General features: G+C 37.9%; 1 protein-coding gene across 2 annotated transcripts; it reads left to right on the forward strand.

The window, feature by feature from the left end:
• Nucleotides 1-1,514: 1,514 nt before the first annotated feature.
• Nucleotides 1,515-21,018, forward strand: LOC148728391 (uncharacterized). Of its 2 annotated transcripts, XM_088763118.1 has the most exons (8): nt 1,515-2,022; nt 7,920-7,987; nt 8,407-8,439; nt 8,671-8,703; nt 8,809-8,841; nt 9,003-9,104; nt 9,904-10,368; nt 19,253-21,018. In XM_088763118.1, exons 1-8 carry the CDS (start codon nt 1,584-1,586, stop codon nt 19,412-19,414), a joined length of 1,335 nt encoding a protein of 444 aa, XP_088619244.1. In that variant the 5' UTR covers nt 1,515-1,583; the 3' UTR covers nt 19,415-21,018. The 2 variants fall into 2 exon arrangements, with proteins under 2 accessions (XP_088619244.1, XP_088619245.1); XM_088763119.1 differs by lacking the exon at nt 8,407-8,439.
• The last annotated feature ends 2,247 nt before the right edge of the window (nt 21,019-23,265 follow it).

Genomic DNA, 23,265 nt, shown 5'->3' on the forward strand with positions numbered 1-23,265 from the left:
CGTGGGTCGCAGAACGAACTAACTTCAACTTTAATTCACAACTATTAAAACAAGAAAAAAAGACGCCTTTTCGACAGAAGCAAGGATGAATGGAGGTCCACCTGACCACTGTGATTGTTCTACGCTCGCACTAAGAAATGTGGCATCTCTTATCGAATTTCATACGTTGAACGCAATAGTAGATTGGTCTTTTTATACAGATTACACAGTCTGTACTTGGTCGATAAAGTACGCTTAAAATGAGTATGTGGTTAGATGTGATTTCCGGCTGCCGTAGCCATCAATATAAAGAGGATGATAAAAGTTTCAATTGAAGATTTTTTTTTGTGTATGCGTCGTTATCAAGAAGAGTTTTGATGAGCTTTGGTGATCACGATTAAAGAATGCGTCTTGAGTGCACCAAAGATTTACATTGCGTATTAAGTCAGGTGACAAAGCAAGGTTCAATCTTTTTGTCGATTTGCACATGCACACGTTATAAACTGTGCCCAAATTGCATAAAATTCGTTCGATTTCGAAATAGGATATTGCCGCCATGTTTCTTTTGGCAAAGATCATCTTTTTAACAACTTTCGTGCCGAAAAGTGATGGTAATCGAGCCTTAGCAAATGTTCTAACTGATAACTAAACAAATAAATTTTATGAATGTCATTAACAGGTAATGCGTTTTGCAGCATAAATTGGTCAGAAAAGTACAGTCTGCTTCTATCAAATAATAAAATAAAGGTGAATAGCGCAAAATTTATCATATTCAGAAATCAATGTCTTTAAATTCAACTTTTATGGGGTGTTTTCCAGGCATGCTTTTTTTTAGGCAATGCAGTAACATAAGTTAACATACGAACCAGACCACTTCATAAGTACAGCTGTAAAGCTCTAAAACAGAGAAATGAATTGTTTTACTCATTTTTCGCGGATATTGGTTTCAAAGAGCTACGAAACAACTAGTCATAGGTTTCTCAGTTTGTTTGGGCATCATTTTCATCTCTGTAGAAAATCAAGTGGTCTGCTTTCACGAAAGGTCATGCAGGATGGACTAAATATAAAGCCGCGTTTTTAAAAATGTAAAATGACGGGTAGTCCGGGTGTATAGAGTTAAGTACTATTTAGGGCACGGCACTATCGAGTAAGATAATGTGTATGTATGTTCGTCCTAATGTCAGTATTTGGAACTGAACGTAATATTTCGGTCATACAGGTGGCTTTACTCAGGCTAGTTTCTTGTTTAAATTCCAATTTTACAATAAAATTTAATTCCTTGAGCCTCCTGCTAAGTTAACGTTAGCATATGCATCCTCTAAGAGAGGATTAGAGTCGAGAGTTTTGCAGGCTAAACAGTGTTTCACCAATGTCCATCATTGATCTGTTTGAGGCTTAGATAAATTATAGCAGACATAGTCAAGTGTCCAAATTTACAATTTTTGTTTATTGACTGCTACCTGTCGATTACTACAGAAACCCTGTCAAACACAGCCACGCCCCCAGCTAGAGAAAGTATCTAATTGCACATTGTTTGACTGAACAAGCTCGAAAGCGAAGTGAAGACAATAAAAGACATAAGGCGCTTCTGGAAGATCACAATAATGGCGTTTTTAAACAATCGCGTTACCCCAGAGCCAGTGCCACCCTCTGCCGAGGAAGTGGGAACCGAATTATCAGACTCGCTTGGCTCCGTGAAAGACAAGGACTTACTCATTAATAACAGTGAGGGAGTTTCTTGCGAGACAAATGATCATGGTGGTGCTAATGAATGTCAAGAGGGCCTTGACGGCATTCCCGAAAACGATGTAGTAAAAAGTAGTACGGATATGTTACAAAGTAGAAAAAGAAGCTGTTCACCTCATTCTAAAAGACTCGATTCATGGAACCCGGAGGAAAATATATCGTCAAGGCGATCTCCCGCCTGCGATCGGATTCTTTTGTTGGTTATGTGTCTTATGTCGGCAGCCGCACTGATACTCACGTTGTTGATGATGTTTGGCGCAGTTGGACCTATGCAATGTTCCTGCTCTGGGAAAACAGGTAATCTTTCTCATCATGTTTAGCTTTGTCTTTTTTTCTTATTATCATAATTTCTTTTTTGGTCATCATTTCAAAACGAATTTGTGAGCTTAAAGGCTTTTATGATTTCATAAAATGATTACATTTACCATGAAATATTTCTGAATTTCCGGTCAATTTTCCTACTCGTTCTATCGCGAGCCGCACAGGTTTCAGTGCTTGAAATTGATTGATATCTTTGATAACATGCGCACAGTACACGATTCATATGCTGTTAAGTGTTTAAAATGTATTATCTTTCGTGCAGAGGGGATAGATTGATTGATACCGCAGCTCACAATTTTGAAATTGCTTTATTAGGTAGTGAATCTTATTGTTGTTGGGACATGACACAAATTAAAGACAAAACCGTTAACTTGTTTACTCACGCAAGAAAAATATGCTGTTTGATTTACCCAATCTACTACATAGTCCACTGACCTAAATTTCTTTTTGATAAACACTTTTCCGGTGTTTGAACTGCTTCCTACGCAGATGCTTTAACATCAATCATGAGCTTCGGGCAAAGTCGAACCACAGCGGAAACCGTGACCTGCAAGGGACAATTGTTTATAAGTTCTATCAGGTTTCCAAATTTTGGCAGTTATTTTTAGACTCAAAAGAAAACATGGAGAACATTCTACACAACGGCGAAGAAATATCGAACCGAAAAAACCCCAACTAAAGTTTTGAAGCGAATTTAAGTTTTAATACAAGATAAGTTAAACCTGGTTTTTGGTGCCGTGTGCTAAAATAAAAATATTAAGAAACAAACATTGAAAACAGAGATTGCAACTTTGTTAACCTTTTAGTCCTTGTCATATCGTCAAAGGATTTGTCGAGAAACGTCATATCACTGAGCTAAATTTTAAAGACATTACGAAATACCCTGTTTTAAGCGAGAAAATAAACAAAAAAGGGCAATTGGCAGTACAGAGAGAAAGTGGTAGGGTTTTAAATGTTAAGACAAAGGTTGCGTGATAACACCTCTTTGGAGTGTTCAAATACTCCACGTCAATCAAATCGAGATTGACCACTTTAGTATTTCAATTTTCGATGGTATCGACTGTCTGAACATCTGATAATACCATCATCCAGGTTTTTTTCTTAAGTTTTAAGGAAAGTTGTCATCAGTAAACACTATTACTTTAACTTATAAGCAATCATCTCTCCGCGGCCAGTTGGAAAGTAAACAAATAGCTCTCTTTGCATTCCATGAATATTTCCTTTCCACAGTAGCTACAGAGGATGATAATTACAATGTCATTGGTTTTTCTTTTCAACGATTAATTGTACAGATCTGGGATACTTGCGGATATATTATTACAATTTGTCAAATCAACTGTTCTGGACTTCAAACTAGTTCCAGTAAAGAAAAAAAAAATCAGGGGCAATTTGAAAATTAAGTCAAATATATTTGATACTATGAAACAATTAAAAAAAATGTAGTAATAATGGTGTGAAATAGCTGTGGAGTGCTCTATTTAAGGGTTAGGGGTTACTGAGTTTGTTGTCAAATAATTTTCCGCAAAGGCTTTTACATGAGATTAGCAAAGACGTCTTTTCTAAGAAGGTATTAACTCCAAGGCTGTCTCCTTAAAAGCTAAACATATGGTCATATGTTCTTCTCGTATACATGTAATTGAACGTATGATGCACGATCCTCGCAGTAGATAGCGCTATTTATGCAATAGCGAAAATCAGACCTGAAAAAAATCAGGCCTGTACGGGACTCGAACCACTGACCTCTGCGATACTAGTGCAGCGCTCTACCAATTGAGCTAACAAATCAACTTAACGGCCTGCTCCCAGTTGGCTTGTTAGCTCAATTGGTAGAGCGCTGCACTAATATCACAGAGGTCAGTGGTTCTAGTCCCGTACAGGCCTGATTTTTTTCAGGTCTGATTTTCGCTATTGCATAAATAGCACTATCTACTGCGAGGATCGTGCATCATACGTATCTAATACCGCAGTTCAAAATATATGAACTTCATATATTCATTGTATCACATGTAATTGTGTTACTCGCATATGATTTATGTCGTTCTATCATCTTGTCTCCAGGACGGCGTGAGTATAAAGTCAAAAGGATGATGCTTTAATTTCTAACATTCAAAGAATAACCGCTATAATTTACAATTTCACCTTTTGCGAATTTTTATGTCATTTTATTAGGAGCGGAGGTCTTTACTACCTCAGCATCAAGGTTTTGGTATTGAATGATGTTATTTGTCAATTTTACATGTTTGACGTTCGGGACAAGTTAGCGATATATCCGGCGGCTAACGTTTTGAAATAGCACACAAGAAAAACAAAGGGTTATACTATGACACAAGATTTGCGCATTTTACGTCCATTTTAGCTTATTATGATAATAATCTCTTTGATGTGGACGTGGACTTCATTGCAGTGGTTAATATAATCCTAACAATAAATGTGTAGTGCAGAAAATTAAATATATCTGCAAGGCGTGTGGGGAAGCAGCGGCAGAAACGTCAACGACGCCAAAGCAGAGAAAGTGCCTGCTCTCAGCCTTGCCCACCTCCGTCAATCCCGTGTCTGCAAGTAGACAGACTGTTATGAGCGAGGACTGGACTTTTCAACCATATTTGCACTCACATCACCCCGTAATACAAGAAACCATCTTGCCAGCATAGGGAGAACATCATCATCACCCTTTCTAGTGCTATGTGGAACACTGCACCGGTATCGCAGAGGTCATGGGTTCGAATCCCGTACATGCCTGAATTTTTTTCAGTCCTTATTTTCACTATTGCTAAGTAGTGTTCATTACTGCGAAGATCGCTCTCACGCTAATCTAATTTGAACATTGCCGCTTTGGATTAGCGAAAAATATTAGTCTATGTTGGGGGATTTACACGCTTCGATTTGTCGATATCTTCCACAGAATCCATTTACAGACAGGCCTGAATCATAAAAAAGGCAGCCTGAGGATTAGGGTAATGGGCTTCTGGTCAGGCAAATTATCTCCGACTGTGTTCTTAGTCTAAAACCCTATTCTATCGCCGGACTCTTATATATTCCGCCAATTACCAATTTGCCTCAAATAACAATATACTTCGCAAGTAAATGAAAATGTCATGATAAATCGACCAAAATGTGTCCTTACCATTTCACGATCGATCAGCTTCACAAAGTCTGGTTTCTTTAATCGCATACCTTAGAAATTCACCGAATGCATCATTTAATAGTCCATGATATTTTTTTCGATGAGAATACTCGAGTACTATTGATATTTGCTCTTTTGGTTTGAAAATGTGTCCCACCATTTATTTCAATAATCAGAGTACAGAAATGAACAATTGTCCTTGATTTCGATTTCATTTGATGTTACCGAGGATAGGAAATTCCAATCTGATAAATAAAATAGCCTACTGAGGTAATCCCTTACAAGTGTTGTCGATCTTTAAAATAGCGATTTCAGTCCTTATTTTTAGAGTTTTTTCTTTGTTGCTCTCTTGTTACGTCTGTTTCTGTAATTTTGCTAAATGGTGATCTGTAATTGGAGGATGTTGTCCTGGTTAGTTCGGATAAGCGAGGAAGTATTTGCGACATGTACTGTGCGTATTCCAAAGGGTATTTTAATCCCACGAGCCACTTAACACCAAGTTAGTATCATGCACTATGAATAGGCTGGAGACGCTGTAAATGCCGGAAACGCTCGGAGTCATTGAATCGTAAAAAATAGTCAAAGGCTCTTCAGAGCTGGTGAGAATTCTAGCCATTTGCTATCTCCTTTCAGTAAATAAAAGTGATAGTTGGGGCACTAAGAGTAAACCATATGCGTAATAACATCAGACACAAGCTAAGGTTTAAAAATAATAAAAGCCCAACTCCTCATGTGTTTAAATGGGCTTGTGGTATTAAATGCATTAATTCATTCATTAACAGGAAAATTAATTCACATATGAAATTCCAAAGTAAGATTTTTATCAACATACACACCAAGAAAAAAAGAGCGAAGTGGAGACTTTCTCAATAAGATCTTGGTATATATTAGTTGGGACGTTCTCGCTTTCACGTTCTATGTAAATAATAAATTATTACACAGAATTTTGTTTTCGTCAAATTCGAAGAAACGTAAAATGCTGCGAGGCATCATCGACTTTTTCCTGGGTCCAAATCGAAGCGTTCTACTTTTGATTTTCCACATCATTGCTGATAAATGTGGTGCTGTATGTACTTTCTCGCTTGCAAATGAAGAAATTCATTGGATTAAAAATCATCTATACATACATTTTTGCAACAAATATGAGAGAAGACCTTATTGAGAGGTTCCCTGTGCAAAACCATTTGATTAAAATTATACCCAAGGCATGCCTTATCTCAACGAAGAACAGTGGAACTGAATTATTGATAGTTAAACAAATATTCCCCTTTTTGGGTTGTTTGCACTAGTTCAAGAAGCAGTTTGTCCGGTTTTCCCAATTATTCCAAGTTTAGTTAATGGTTTCCTATTTGAGTTTATCGCAAATATTCCCTCGGCGAATTAGTAATTCATGAAGTTTCAACATGCTATCTGTCTGTGGTTAAAGATTTGTTCTTTGTTGACTTATCTAGCTACTCAACTTTTTGTTTGAAGTCCTTAATTCTTTTTTTACTGATAGCTTCTATTTAACAAATGAAGAAGCCTTGACTGTCCTCTGATCTTTTGTAAAGCACTTATATGCAGGAAGCGGCTAGAGCGGCACTAAAGAAGTGTAGGGTAAACACAATAAGAAACAAACAAACAAACAAAGAATCCGTCAAATTCCCCACGCACTATTTCCTATTTTTAAAAAAAAATTATGATTTTCGAAGCGAACCAAAGTGTCGTGAGCACATTTTACACTTTCATAAAACCCGCTAAAGGAAGTCAATCAGAATCCTTATTAGAATAGTTCAAATAATCTATAATTGGCCGAATAAGACCAAAGCTGTTAAAAATGTCAAACCATCAAAGTTCACAAACTATCAAAGTTCGCAATCTAACAAACTAGCTGAAATAGTTCACAAAATGAAATAATTCGGCGGATCGAATTCAACTGTTTTAGTCTTAATACAGAATCTAAAAGTAAAATGTTCAGTTAAATGCGGCCTAATCATGGCTCATAAAAACACACAAGTTTTATTACACTACAATTAGAAAACAAAGCCGAATTCACAGGACCATGAAGACTGCTTGGGGAAACAGCGCCGTAAAGTTCGGCTGCTGTGATTGATGCGGCTTCCCACTTTACGCATCTGAAAAAGTATCAGAGCAAGCTCTTAGATGTTCCCTCGAAGGGCGGACGATGTAATTTTTGAAGCTTGCTTCACTGCGATGACCGGAGATCGCCATGATGAGCAGTCGCTCTGAAACATGATTTGTATGCATTTTAGTAGTTGTGCTAGTTTTATTATATCTTTCATTATATCGGTTTCGTTCTGTTTTGCTTTTGAACACGAAACCATAATTTACATTCTACACGGTTGTTAGCTGTGTCTGAGTTTTATTACAGAACGTAAGCTTAAAATCTAACTGAGCGCGAAAACCTTCAAACCTCAGACAGTTCATTTAGTTTTCTCTTTTTTCTCGTCTCCGCTCACTTCAGAATAGCGTTAATTGCGGTGCTCGGCACGTTAACAAACCTTTGTTTGGTTCTTCTCAGTGTTGCTACGTGCCGTCTCGCTTTATTTTTCCAAATTTCATTTAACGAGTAAAAGCTAGAGAAAAGTCCGGGAAATGGTCGGACATTGTACAAATCGGCATATGGCGTGGCATCCTTAGCTCAGCTCTGTGTTTTGTTTTCTGCTACAACGCACTCTTTCGATCAATGACAGCGCGCGTTACATCTGAACTTTATTACAAGTTTTTCTTATTGTTTGCCCCTTTCTAGAAACATCAGAACTTCAAAAGAATGTGCAAGAGTTGGAAAGGAACCTCTCGGCTCTAAGAGAGAATTCGGTGGGAGTAATTCAAAGTGACTTTTAACGCTCTTGTAATGTAATTATGATACAGAATTAGCTCTTTTAACAGAGCTTTAATACGTGCCTGCTGTACACTGAGGCATCATTACAGTATTAACGCACTTCTGCTTTGACTTTTGCCAATGGGATGATTTACATGATACTTCTAATCAGGCTGATTTGTGCGTGGGAGAGCCTGATAAACATTACTAGGTACTCTTGGGTGACATTATCACAGACATTATGAGTTTCGAAACACCTTTAGAAGCATACCAGGTGCTAACCTTATCATGCAAATCGTACACCTTTATAGCCATCATTATTATTAGATCACGATAAATGAACAATAACAAGAAACTATTCTTCCACGAAGTAACGCAATCAGGATTACTGATTTGCATTTTTTTATTGTTTTAGGTTTCAGGAGATATAAAGGAACTGGAAAAAAACGTAAGTTTTTCCTTCATTTGACTCTTCTTCCTCTCTGTCGCTATTCAATGGGCATAACATGAAACGCAGCAGTCATGCTGTCATGTTGTCATAATGACAATAGTGATAATAACCATCATCTTAATGTTAACAAAAACAACAATCTTCATCATCATCATAAATCATAAAAACCATCCAGGAAATAGGTGATGTTGAGTAGTTCGTTCTCTTTGTTTTTCTCCCTTGTGATAGGTCTCAGCAGATTTAAAGAAACTAGAGATGAAGGCAAGTTCAAATTCCCTCATTTCTTAATACATCTGCATTGGGGAATGATTTCGAAATTACTATGAGTCCATTTACTTTAACATGAGTTTTTCTACTCTATGGCAGATGAAAAAAGATATGGAAGATATGAAAAAAGAGGTAAGTTACAATACCAGCGATAAGAAGTTTTTGTAATCCGTATTTTATGTATACAGCCCCTCTCATTTTTATGTTAGAAAGCCTAACGTGAACTGCTCTACTAAATTCAGTAGGCCCACTAGTTTTCTTTCACAATGATTTGGTCTTTTTTTATTTTTCAGCTCGCAGTAAAAGATGCTGACCAAACTTTGATTGGTCTAAATACAAGTGTAAACAAGAAGTTTAATTTTTTTGAACAAAAAATCATGCAACTGGATCAAAAGGTACATGTAACTAAATGCATGTTAGTTTGCTTTTCCCCCGAAATTTGTGACAAAGCAACTGACAGATCATTTCTACCCTATAAAAAGTTACCAAACTATATCTACTGAGCTTTGGCTAAATTCGGGAAACATAACTACGTATCGGAATTTTTAGCTCGAGCTTCAGCGTAATATCAAGCTCCTTTGGTCTCACCATGATTATTTTGGGTCGACCGTGTCTTGCCAAAATATAGACAGCCTGATAGGGGAGCGGAAGCGAACGAAACAGATATGATTAAGTTATAAATAAGAACCGTCAAGAATGATTAACTTCAGAGGCTTTGAAAAATGTCTCGGCTATCGAAATGGGGTATGAATATATCGATACAAAGGAAGTCCAGAAAAAGCTACCCGTTGTTGTGTAAGCCTACAGGCCTGGACTGGCTAGTCAATGTGGTCAGACCAATAAAACAGTGGAGACGACTCCATTATCAGTCCAAACTGTCATGAGATAAAACTCGTTGGTTTGCAAGCTTTTCACAAAAAATAACATCCAGCAAATACTGATAGTCTGGTCTCCAACGCAAATAATAAAAAATAACAATAATAATGATAATAAAACTACTCGTCGATTCTTACAAGAAACTTTTAAATTCCGGATTGTTTTCTATCGATGAAAATTTCACACAGTCAAGAGTCTCGTTTTGAAGAAGTTCTTACATCATGGGTATCAACAATTCGACTTTCTTGGTCAAGGAAGATACATATAGCCTTTCGGCATTGCTGTAATTATCATGATTGTTATTTTTAAATTATCTAGGTGACAAACAGTAATGGAAGCACGAGCATCATAGGACCACCTGGATTCAATGGTACTGATGGTGACATTGGACCCGCCGGACCAACCGGACCTGCCGGACCTGCCGGACCTGCCGGACCTGCCGGACCTGCCGGACCTGCCGGACCAGCTGGACCTGCCGGACTTGCCGGACCTGCCGGACCAGCCGGACCTGCCGGACCTGCCGGACCTGCCGGACCTGCCGGACCAGGTGGACCTGCCGGACCTGCCGGACCTGCCGGAGCTTCGGGATATAATGGTACTCAGGGCCCTGCAGGACGATCTGGACGACCTGGTGTTCAGGGCCTTCCTGGATCACCTGGGTACAATGGTACCCAGGGCCCACCTGGACCCGGGGCCAGTTCCTGTGTTTACAAGACTTCAGCCAGCTCTGGTATGACACCAAGTTCGTACTCTCGTCAAGAAATGGAAGTGGGAGAACCAAACGTAAGTTACAGATCAGCTCTATATTGGGTACAGAAGAAAGAATAAATCGGTGTTATCGGCACTTTTTCTCCATAACGTTTATGAATGACATTTTCAAGTTCAATCATAGTTGTACCAAGGTCATCTTGCTGCATAAATCCGCTTCTTAAGTGAAACAAACTTTTATTTTTATTCAAAAGTTTACTCAGAAATAGTGATGTAAGATTAATATTGCAGTACATGCTCAAAGTCAATATGCAAATTTTACCTGAAAATAAACGCTATCAAAAAGAAAAGTAAGGCAAACTGGCCAAGAAAGTGAAACCGTTTTTCAAAAACTAATAAAATTGGAAAAAGCGAAAGTGAATGAACATTAACGGAATAGTTATTTACTCGGCTTCAAAGCCAAAAAACTCACGTAGCGTTTAAATAAAGATTATGAGAGTTCTATGATTGTATAAAAAAGTATGGTATTGAAAATATTTCTGGCAAATTTTAACGCTTAAAAAAACGTTTACCAGCCCAAAAATTGGTCCAAATGCTGAGGTCAGCAGGTTCAGTTTTCATTTTCCAGCTACAGTCCATATCGCTCAACTCCAGAGCTAATTTCGCCACTTTTAGGTCGTTAATTCAATCCTTTTGTGAATCGAGTACTTTAAGCATATTTAACATTCACTTTAAGAACCAAAGGGGCAGACCCAATAAGGTTAAAACGAAAGGTAAAGGAAAACATTTAAGAGTAGATGTCACCAAAAATCAGACAATTCACAAATCACCGTCAACAGTCAAAAAATCGAATTGGCTCATATTCTAGTATTAGGTAGACCTATAGGTAAAACAAACCAAGACATATATAGTTTGCTTAAAAATTCTTTTGTTTTCGAGAAAATTGAAAAACTCAATTTACGCATAATTAGCGTCATTCGAAGGTCGAATTTAGCCCATTTCTGGAAGCCTCGTTTGTATTTGTAAAAGCAGTGAAAAACTTACTTATTCCACAGACTTTTAGAACGATGTCTCTCCTATGTTTCCAGAAAGAAGTAGAATCACTATTTAAATTTGAATAAAATACGGATTTTTCTATTTATTTACTTAAGTGCCGTGTGAAAAGTAGGGTAGCTTAAAAAAACTATTTTTATATGTGCTAAGTGAAATCAACGTTTAATCAGTTTCAAATACGAGAAGTAGAAATGATAAACGTATCGTTTGTATAGTTGTTTTTGTGGGGTTTCTGTGCTGCTATGCCTACGAGGGCTTTATATTTATAGAAATATCGCTCTTCGGCGAAGTCGGCGACATAGAAGAAAATATCGACAGGATATTTTCTATATGAAATCCACATAGGAGGAATGAGAGGTTTTGTGTTTAGATAAAAATTCCAGTTTTTTCAGACTTATTACTACTTATAGGCAATTAGCAATAAAACGTAACGTCACAGTTAATTTCATCTGATAAAACTTAGTGCGCAACAAGTAAACAACTGAGTTTAAATGTTTTGAAGAAGGGAAATTTGTTGTTCATTTGAATCTCTTGTTGTGGATAATTGTGGCTACAATCCAAAAGACAGAAAAGGAGATAGGCGAATAGTACCTTTGTTGTCGTGTGACAAGGAAATAGCAGGGAATTTGGCTCACTTTTCATTCACTGTGTGTTCACCAATGTTGATACATGGACAATATGGCCACTTCATCGCTCAAGACTTGGTCTTGGATGGACTCGAGGGGGAAATACTAAGTGCAGAGTGCCAGAAAATATTTCCAGGCATAAAGCGAAGAAGTTTCTTAAAGCAGACAGTGGGTTAGGGAAAGAGGATTCTCTGTTAATTTTCCACGAAACAGGGCTATCTTATTCCGGTTGGTTCAGGTAATTATTCTATTTGCTTGCGATCGAGTTTAATTCCTGTTTTATCATCGTTGTACTTCTTGGTGGCATGCGCACCGAACATCAATTTTGACTGTTTTTCAACGTTAACAATTGCGTCCCCAAGTTGTATTTATTCTGTAGACTCCACCCTTGTAGACACGCTCTGTAGCCCGCAGTATCAGCCAGGTGAGGAGAGTTGTATTACCATTAGTCATAGTACAAATTCAAATAAAAATAATTTTATTCGTCGTTTATTATTTACGTATGTTCTAATTTAGTTGGATTTCAGTCCTATTTTTCATATTTTAATAGTTTTGCTTTGAAAACATTACAGATTATAAATTGTATGTAAACATGTTTCTGGTTGTTAGTTTGTCGTCACCAAGAGACAAACTGAATATGTATTGAGAATCAAGAGATGTCAGTTCCATTCGACATGTACTTTCTACTTCATGGAATGAAGCCTCGGAGCGCACTAAGCGTTACTATACCAACAAAGCATGGCGTATAATCACCACTTGCCTCGTTGAATTAACCCTCGGACAATAATAATAATAATAATAATAATAATAATAATAGTAATAATTATCTCATTGTGAGACAGTTGGAAGTTTGAAACTACAGGACTGGCCGGAGTGATCTCAAGAAAGAGAAATTGGAGCGCACCGGGCCCAGGCAGACTGACCAATTATTGGTGGAAACGCGCACGCGCACTCCATGGTGGCGTCATATCCGCTTTCAAGTCTATCTCAAGAAGCAAGACAGGGTTCCCGAGATGGTTTTCAGGGGGAAAAACAAGGTTAATTCCGAAGCCGGGCGAATTTACAAGCGAAAATCAACGCCCAATCACGTGTTTGAATACATTATACAAATAGTTCACGTCGTGTATTTTGGGGCCTGTGAATGAACACATGAACCGATACAACTTGATGGAAGCTCAGCAACGAGGGGCTAAAGTGGGATGTAGCGGGACTATTGATGATTTACTGATCAATCGGATGGTTACTCTGGACTGTCATAGGCGTAAGCACAACTTGATTGTTGCATGGATTGACGTGCGAAAGGCGTATGACTCGATTGATCATGGGTGGTTGAAGAAGATCATGCACGTTCACAAGTTACCAAAATGGATCTGCCAAATCATTAGCAAGTTATGCGACAGTTGGAACACCAGGATTATTATCACTACCAGCAAGGGAAGTAAGACATCGTTACCCATGTACGACCCATGTACTTCAACAGAGGTCTTCCACAGGGTGACGCTCTGTGCCCATGCCTATTTACCTTGTATCTTAATCCGGTTGAGTGGAGACTGAGCTCTACTGAGGGTTATAGGCTGTCAAAGCCGATCGCGTCCAAGATTACGAACTTGCTCTACATAGACGATCTCAAGGTGTTCACCGCCTCTAAAGCGAAATTGAAAAGAGTGCTGGAGATGGCTCCGACCACGATGGGGAACATCGGCCTGCAGTGGAACCCCAAGAAGTGTAATGTTTTGCACGTGAGAAGGGGAATTACCTTAAAAGATTCGGATGGATACGTGATGGGAACAACGAGCGTGGATTGTCTTAAGAAGGACTTGCATTATCGTTTTCTGGGAGTACCAGAAGAGTTATTGCAAGATGAGAAGGTGGTTTTGGAGCGAGCAGCAAACACTTACCTGAGATGATTATCCGTCATCTGGTGAAGCCCACTCTCGGACAGCAACAGAGTGGTGGCGTCTAACCAACTAGCGCTACCGGTACTCTCATACCTCATGTGGTCACAGCATTGGAACATTTCTGACTTAAAGAAATTGGATAGACAGGCTCGTAAGATTATCAGAAATAGCGGTGGGAAGCATGCGCTTGGATCAAATTCTCTTATCTACCTATCTTGCCTCTTGCGAAGCAATCGTCAGGCAACTGCCAGAAATCTGGCAGATTTCTGGCAGCTGCCTGACGATTGCTTCGCAAGAGGCATGAAACTTAGAGTTGCAGTAAAAGTTCAAGTAACCTAGATCTTGAAGTATAATTATACACAGCTCTAGCCCAGCTATCGAGCACTTTTTAGTAGATTATGATCTCATTCCGCTATTTTGGATATATATATGGATTAAACTTGGTGTCCGTGAAACAGTGCTCGATACAAATAGTAGAGCGGGTATAATGTGTGGTAGACGAAAAAAAAACAACTACATTTTTATCCCTACAGACCTGTTTCGTGGTTGCCCACTCATTAGGGAATTTTAAGACTTAAGGTTACAGTTCAAATAGATTCTGGTAAATTGTTAATTAGCTTTGACGTGTTATCTTGGAAAGTTCTGGACAATCTGATGAAGTACTTGATTGTTTAGCTAGATAGAAATTTAAGGCGTAGATGATAGTCTTGACTACGCTTCGCTTAAAACTCTTTGTGAGTGTGATAAGAGAATGCAAATCGCTGGTCCAAAAGGCGATAAGTGCTGTCCATTATGGTAGATAAAATGAGTTTTAATGATCTGAAAAAATGGATACCAGAAATATGAAAAAAATCGAATAGCAGTCATCGGCGACCATACTGTCACACGACAGCAAAGATACTATTCGCCTATCTCCTTTTCTGTCTTTTGGATTATAGCCACAATCATCCACAACAAGAAATTCAAATGAACAACAAATTTCCATTCTTCAAAATATTTAAAATCAGTTGTTTACTTGTTGCGCACTAAGTTTTATTAGATGAAATTAACTGTGACGTTACGTTTTATTGCTAATTCCCTATAAGTAGTAACAAGGCCAAAAAAATATGAATTTTTTTTTAAATACAAAACCTCTCATCTCTCCTATGTGGATTTCATATAAAAAAATTCTTGCAACTTTCCGAGCTAGCAATTTCAAACCACTGCGTAATAGAAATGTAGATCTGACAATTGCGTGACACATAAGTCACGCGGTGACAACCATGTCTACTCATTTCTACCAAACGAATGCTTCTATCGTATTGCAAGTACTTTAAAGACGTTATTTATATCATTCAGGCATTCATTATTACCACTGACTGCAAATGATAAACGAAGTCGGTATTTTCTCTTATGTCGCTGACTTACCGAGGAGCGAATTTTCTATGAATTTAAAGCCCCCGTATGCAGAGCAGCACAAAAGCCCCAGAAAAACAATTCTACAATCGGTAAGTTTATCATTTCTACTTCTCGTATTTGAAATATTAAACGTTTATTTCACTTAGCCCATATAAAAATAATTTTGAGATATCAACAAAGTTGAAATGGTAAATTGGCCACCATAATGATTACAAAAGCTGACGTTTCGAGCGTTAGCCCTTCGTCGGAGCGAAGGGCTAACGCTCGAAACGTCAGCTTTTGTAATCATTACGGTGGCCAACTTACCATTTCAACTTTGTTGATATATCCAAATTATTTCGTTACTCCCACCGACGCAGCCCCAAACAGTTTCTTTCGAAACTATCAGCCTTTATTCACATATAAAAATAGTTTTTTGAAGCTACCCTACTTTTCACACAGCACTTAAGTAAATAAATAGAAAAATCCGTATTTTATTTCAAACCAAGAGCCATAATGATTTTTGTTCAAACTGATTTAAATGGTAATTCTACTTTTTTGAGGAAACATAGGAGAGACATCTTTCTAAAAGTCTGTGGAATGAGTAAGTTTTTCACTGCTTTTACAAGTACAAACGAGGCCTCCAGAAATGGGCTAAGTCTACCTTCGAATGACGCTAATTATGCGTAAATTTAGTTTCAAGCTTCTCGAAAACAAAAATTTTTCAGCAAACTATGTCTTGGTTTGTTTTACCTTTAAGCCTACCTAACATTATAATATGAGAAAATTCGATTTTTTGACTGTCGCCGGGGAATATTTGATTTTTCGTGACAACCTCTCTTGATAATGTATTACAAACATTAGCACCAACTTGTCGGGCAGTTTCATTTGCCGCTAAATGTACGAAAAATGTTTTTTTTTCCTCGAACAAAGACATCTTTACAAATGTTTGCTTTGAAAAAAAACTTGCTAAGCTTCTTTTGACCAAGTATCTCGCCAAAAAACGTTTTGATGATACACAAACGACTTGCCCTCTAAGGAACTTTGTTATGCATTGTCCAATCCTAGCATACATTTAAACGTACATTTGAGACGATAGCAAAAACCCGATGTTCCCTGGTAAGTCCGCGGACGTTAAGGCACATCAAATTTCGCCTATTGTTATGGTTTGATACGTTTGATGGCGCTATTTTTCATTATCCTCCTAGAACTTTTAATCGAATGGTTTAAATTGAGCTCGGCAAGTGTCGAGTTCAGGCGATAATCTTTTCGTTGGGGGAATTTTGCCTAAGGGTGGTATCCCTACGCATTTATGTAGCTTAGGAGATTTGAAGGTTACCACTAAACAAAGGGTCGCGCTGACTTCAAAGAAAAGGTTGTGGTGACTATTTTCTTTCGTCTACTCTGACTTGTTAAGTTTATGGCTCGAACACCTCAGAATAAAAAGGGGGCATAAAAACGCATTTCTCAGACAAAAGTAGGTTTTTTGTCCCTTTAAAACTCAACGCAAAACATCACTCCACCAACTTTTTCAGCGCTTGAGTTGAGTTGGCGAAATACTGCACTTGAAATATAACGTGGCGCGCGTGTTGTGCGCGTAACCAAAACGGCGTGATTTAACAAACTTTTAAGAGATGTTGTTTGGTCAGTAACTTATGAATGCATCAGGCAGCGGTGCACAAACTTGCAACTGTAATCAAACAGTCACTCTCAACAAACCGCTATTCAAATACTCTGTTAACGAAAATGAATAAGTTCGCGAAAGTTTTAGATGGGCAAATTGATACCTATGGCCGCGCATAATATCTCGTTCGTTGGTCAGCTGGTGATGGTTTTCTAACTTCAACTTAAGCTTCGAAACGTTTCTGTGGAATTCTTTAACAGGTCACTACGCACTGGATGTCAACGAGGTTAAACCAAAGTAAATGTTTTTCTTGCGACACGCCTCTCTATAATCTTTGAGTTACATTAACATTATAATTGCGATGTCGACCTTTCCGGCACTGTAGAACAAGAAGAATGTTACCGTTAAAAAGAGCGCGAATTTCAAAACAGGACATTCGAGTTATGGTTAAAAAAAAAAGAGAGGGCTTCGATCGACAAGGGTGCAAAAGTTTGGGATTTTGAATGACGATTGCATCGCAGAGAGGGGTTCCCGATAAGCTTGAACGACAGTAGGGCAAAAAAGCGTAATTTTTAAATGAATCGGAAAAGGTCGGAAAACTTTTGGGCACGATGAAGTCACAGAGTTTCATGGTTCGTTCGGGAGAGAATACGAAAAAAATAGAGTGATTTCTTGGCTTGATTGACCGTCAATAGCGTTAGAATTTTGTCGAATATTGACTGTTGACGATGTCGTAGAGAGTTTTTTGTATGTCTCGTGCATCAATAGCAAGAAAGAGCGTGATTTTTCGAAAGAAGCGAAACGGGTTGAATGGTTAGGAAGTTTTACAGAGAGTTAATTGTATGGCTTGTGCAGGAAGAGCGCGAGTGCCATGGTTGGTTAGAGGAACAATTCTAGCACAAGAACTTTTGGAAATGTGAATCATTTGAGGAAGGCACAAAGATCATTTTTAATTAAGCTCACGCAAAACAGCGCGAAAGAGCGTGTTTTCGAAGTGGGTCCAGCAAATTTCTCTGTTCGAATGACACCGACGGGATAGTCTTTTTAATTTTTAATGTTAATGAAGTGACAAAAAGAGTTTATTACCCAGCTCAGGCGTGAATAGCGCGAAGAAGCGTTTTTTTCAAAAAGGCTCGAATAAGTCGAAAAAAATTATTTGCTGGTAAGACAAAAGCGCAAGAGCTATTCGAATTTTTAATGCTACTTAATCAAGTCGTAGTGAGAGTGTTATTTTGTCCTGAACGAGAAAAGCACTAAATAAAAGCTTTTCTTCAATGTAGAACATGTGAAGACGTGTATCACGTGATTAGGGTGAAAGTGCGTGAAGTTTTGAATTGTGAACTAGTTGTTGAATGTTTACTTCAGCTTTTATCTTGAACTGATATAACTCGAAAGTGCCTGAGTTCAAAATTTCTAAACTATAGTAAACTTTAACCCCTTCCCTTCTGTGCCTACACAAGTTTGCCCTCCGTTACCTGGTAAGTAATCAGTTGCTGTAAACAAAAACTTTCCTACCCCACTACCGAAGCAGATTATATTTGTCATTTGAGCTATTACCGATGATTTCAAATTTCGCAATGAAGTATTCGGCTTAGGATCGATGCTTCAACGGCTTTTGTGCTCTTAAAAAAAGAGTGTAATCCCCTGAAACAAAGAAAATACTCAATATGCGAGAACAAACATGCTAAAATATTCCTATTTTCATAGAACAGTTAAAGCCTGGAATTGTTTACCTGTGCATGTCAGAAAGTCTGAGTCTCTTCCTGATTTTAAGAGTCTTTGTAAGGCTTATCTATACCAGTTAGACACTGAATTAACCTAACTTATTATTATTATTATTATTATTATTATTGTTATTATTATTATTATTATTATTATATTATTACAAATATATATAGGTATGTGTAGTGTTTTCCATTTTTGGGTGGCGTTTTGTAAGGGAACCCTTTCCTGTTTCTTGGCCATCCCCTCAGCGTTGTATATATGTTAAGCTTGTTGAGAAAACGATTAAAGTAAAGTAAAGTAAAGTTTTTGCAAGGAGAACTCGTAAAAAGGATGTTCAAGATTGTGGCCGTCGGTCGGGTTAGCCTCATCATAAATGATGTAATATGTACACTAAACTATTAACAAACGGAAAAGATAAATAATAAGAAAAATGGTAAGTTTTGAGCTCGGTTAAAAAATAAATATGTATCTGTGGCTCAGAGGCAGGGTATCAAAACGAGAAATCAGAATGTACGAGGCTCGATTCCACAAAATTGTTTTCTTCGTCACACGCTCGTGACAAGATAAAAAAAAAAAACATCTCAAAAAAAGATGTTTTAAACTTTCACATTTCCAACTCAAGACGTCATTTCTCATCATAATCCTTATTTCGGCAGGGTAAGACGTTTATTGGTGTACACTGTGATTCAAATGACGCAAAAATTGTGCAATTATCAAGCCCGAACTCAGGTGTCTACAAGTGCAATTGCGAAGGTACCCTATCAAGTGGAGTATCAAAGATGTATTGCTACATCCACTACTGGGAGTGTCAGTCCTAAGAGGGAAAATGTAAAGCCATTCGTGTAGTGGGAATCTTTATGAAGAAGTTAGTAGTGTTGAACCAGAAAGGAGATGAAGAACGATTTAGACGTCGAACATAAAGTCTAGGCAAGTAAATAATTGCATCAATTCATATTTGTAATAAATATTTGTTAAAGGAGAATCAAAGCTGTATTTCTGTATACACTAATGGGAACCTAAAACTATTCGCTTGACATAATTCTGTGCGTCAGAGATTAAAGGGCGTCAAACCAATGGCCTGAGAAAGACACCCAACGAATTTAGGTGTCCAATAAAAATTATACTGTTTCACTTCCTTTTCACGGCATTATTATAAACTATGCCCTCGATGCATAACTATTTTTAAGGTTGCACAGTTGTAAATAGTGCATGATGCAATAACATTTGTAGTAAGTTTTGCCTGCATATTTTAGACTCAGTCCGTCGTCGGTTAGGACGACAACAGAGTTGTGTCTTAACAGAGTTGTGTCTTTTGGAGTGTTATGTTGTGTTTTAGACCTTTTTCTTGTTTTCTTTTTTTTAACTTTTAGAGAGCATTTTAATCGAATATGTTGCGAGCTTTCTGAACCAATCACATAGCGAAGTAAAGAAAAGCCTAAGCAATCTAGGATCACTTAACTGATAATCGCCCTATATAATCAAATTGTGTTTGCTTTACAAAGTGTCGAAGCAACAATTCTGAAATATCTATAATTTATTAAGCCAAGATCTCCTTGTCATCCCATGATACTCATTCAAAGGTGTACTTATTTATTTAATCAGAAACTTGTTTTCTATGTCTTGACCGACTTTCACGCCTGCTCTAATATGCCTAGTCTTAAGGAATCAATCCTCATTTTATTCTGTTGGTCGACTACGGCTGTAATCAAATGATACGAAGGTCTTTATCAACTGGAAAATTTAAAAAGGTAGCTTTGCCTTACTTATTTTTGCACCACTCGGTCAGTACTGCAAGGACTTAAGTGGAGTCGGTTCCCGCGAACACTTTATCCATGCTTACTAAAATGCAAGCATCATCAATCGAATCGTGTTTTGATTTCTTGTGTGAATCAAACCAATTTCGTGAACTTGTGCCCGGCTGCATCAAATTTCAGTCCAGAAGTCTAAAACATCACTTTCAAGAAAACAAAACAAACGGAATTCGAAGTTCATAAGGAGTTTCAATATGATAGTTCGCGTTAAGGCTGAAATTAAAAGAAAGTTAGGTGAATGTCACAAAACCAAGCAGCCATGTTACTCAAAAAACTCCTCCCCATTTTTACCGAAAGCTATTTCTTTCTCTTTTATTTAAATCCATACCGATGCTTTTCGTCAGTGCCAAATATAGACTTTAGTCCCTTCATCCAAACAAATCCAATGTGATTTGTTCTTGTGATAAAATATAACTTAACGATCGAAAGAGTATGTTTATCTTTTAATATGTCAAGTTAAAAGGAGTACAAGTAGCTTCGCGTACTACCGTAGTCCTATCGCAGCGACGTCAACGAGTTACATGTAATAACTGTGGGAAATATAATCGCAGGAAATATTACTCAAAAAAGGTAAATATCTCATAACAATAAAATTTTAATCTTATAACGTGCCTTCTCTTCAGATTTCTGATGTTTTTGTATGTAGTAAGTAAAAGTTATATTTACTCAGTTTTGCTATCACATAATTCCACTTGGCCTCCATTGAATTTCGTGGGACTCGGAGGCATTTCAGCCAAAAAAAAAAAAAAAAAAAAAAAGGGTAGAAAGTTAAAGAATGCATGTGGTTACTGGCAGAGCACAATTTTAGAGATTGCATAATGACGCTAAAAGGCAGTGTTGCCGAACATTTGTCTCACAACCAAAACAGAAAACCTGCCGAACCCTGTTCCAAAACAGAAAGATGATTCAAGAATATGTCTTCTAATTGACATTCAAACAATGATTAAATGGTTCCGCGGTTGAGGATATTCCGTCATTCCGCCGAACTCATGTCCTTCCGTGCCCTCCGTGCCCTCCGTGCGCTCCGTGCCCTCCGTGCCCTCCGTGCCCTCCGTGCCCTCCGTGCCCTCCGTGCCCTCGGTGTGGTCTCTCCCAGCTTTGCTTGTTTTGCAAAAGCCTCCATGATGTGCATATCACATCTACTGAGATATTGCCACGAGGAAAAGTTTTTGTTTAAATTTTCCGTCGATGGATGCCACTGTGAAATTGCTTTGAGGTGTTTATCGTCAAGTAGTGTAGGGGGCCTGTATGGGTAAAACCGCACGGCCTGGGTCCGAGTGTCTCGGCCGAGGATAATATATTCACGTTGCATAGGTGTACGAGGGGTTTGATTAGGGTTAGGGTTTAGGGTTAGGCGAATAAAGGGGGTTGGGGTTTGAATGTCGCGTAGGTGTACGAGGGTTTTTAGGGTTAAATTTCGTGAGTAGGGTTTCAGGTTTAAAAAGTAACGGTACAAAAAAGTACAAAGATAACAAAAGAATCCAAGATGGCGGTGGGATTAATTATGGTTTATTTATTCACACTGCACGATATTTGAGTCGTAAATAGGTAAAATAAGCTAGAAAAGCTGTCATCATGTCTTTGTATAATTGATGGCAAATAGAATGTTCTCCCACGTTGGAATCATAAGTTTCAATCTCGTCAATGTATTTAGTCACTTGTCTGCGTATTTCACAAAGATCTTGCGTGGTGGCTTTTTCTTTGACGACGTCAAATAATTCTTCTAGGATGGTTTCGGCCCACTGGGGATTCTGTTCAATCTCTTCGCCCAAACAGTTGTTTTTCATATGACATGGTGTTTGAAATGAATGTAGAAATGTAGGAAGAGGTTATACATAAACGTAAAAAATGTCACTCTGATTGACAAGCTGTCATAAAACATAGCGTATATAAAGTTATCGTTTCGTACTCACAATAGAGTATCACAAACTCGAGAGAAAACAATACCTGTCAATCATTTATGAGGTAGGGAAAACAAATGCTTTCAATCATACGAAGGATGCAATAAAATTAATATTCTGCCGTTAGAAAGATTTGAATTTTATTGGATATATACCCACGCTGAGTCCCCACTTGAGGACGCTATAATTTTCCTACACAACTAGCAGAGTTTCTAGCATCAGTACAGAAGTTGATTCCTCCAGCTAGAAGAAGCAACCAGAAGAAGAAACCAGAAGACTAGCAAGAAGAAGTGAAAGTCATGGCCAACAACAACGTAAGTGTTTGTATAGAAGAATGGTCTATTCTTTTAACACATCCTCTGAGAATTGGAAGTGTGCATGTTATTAGGTATTCAAATTTTTCTCACTTTTAAGTTGCGTATACATAATCAATGTTGTTGTTGTTGTTAAATTATATACCGTTATTCACTTATTACCGGCGCGTGTGCATAATCATTATTGATAAATTATATGTCGTTATTCACTTTATCGGCGCGTGTGCGTATGAATAATATGAAAGTGCCTTTTTACTAAGACATCACAAACGCATGCGATGATGGGATTCCGCACCGAAAAACACGAAATGTATACAGAGAAACTTAACAAAACAACGCTCTCACCTTACGACGATAAGCGATTTTTGTTGGGAGAGTTTGGAATCGATACACGCACTTATGGACAACACTTGAATGCATTAGAATGATAGAAACTCAACTCGTGATAGACTTTGCTTTTAACTACATTTGATGAACATGCGATGCGTATGATTTGTCAATGAGATTCGTTCGCTTGAGTTGCCTGTATATAGCGCCATAATATGAATAAAAGCTTTAGAATTTATTCTCTGTTTATTTCAAAAGCGTGAGCGGGTGTATGCATTTACCTCCTTTTCATTAAGACATGTAAAATATCCCTACA

The sequence above is a fragment of the Stylophora pistillata genome, chromosome 6 (genome assembly GCF_964205215.1).
Source record: "Stylophora pistillata chromosome 6, jaStyPist1.2, whole genome shotgun sequence".
NCBI lineage: Eukaryota > Metazoa > Cnidaria > Anthozoa > Scleractinia > Pocilloporidae > Stylophora > Stylophora pistillata.

Excerpts from the sequence above, each read along its gene's own strand:
- LOC148728391 (XM_088763118.1), top strand. The coding sequence starts at position 1,584 with ATGGCGTTTTTAAACAATCGCGTTACCCCAGAGCCAGTGCCACCCTCT. Across the intron at positions 8,704-8,808 it reads TAAAGAAACTAGAGATGAAG|ATGAAAAAAGATATGGAAGA; the intron begins GCAAGTTCAAAT and ends ACTCTATGGCAG. Across the intron at positions 8,842-9,002 it reads TGGAAGATATGAAAAAAGAG|CTCGCAGTAAAAGATGCTGA; the intron begins GTAAGTTACAAT and ends TTTATTTTTCAG.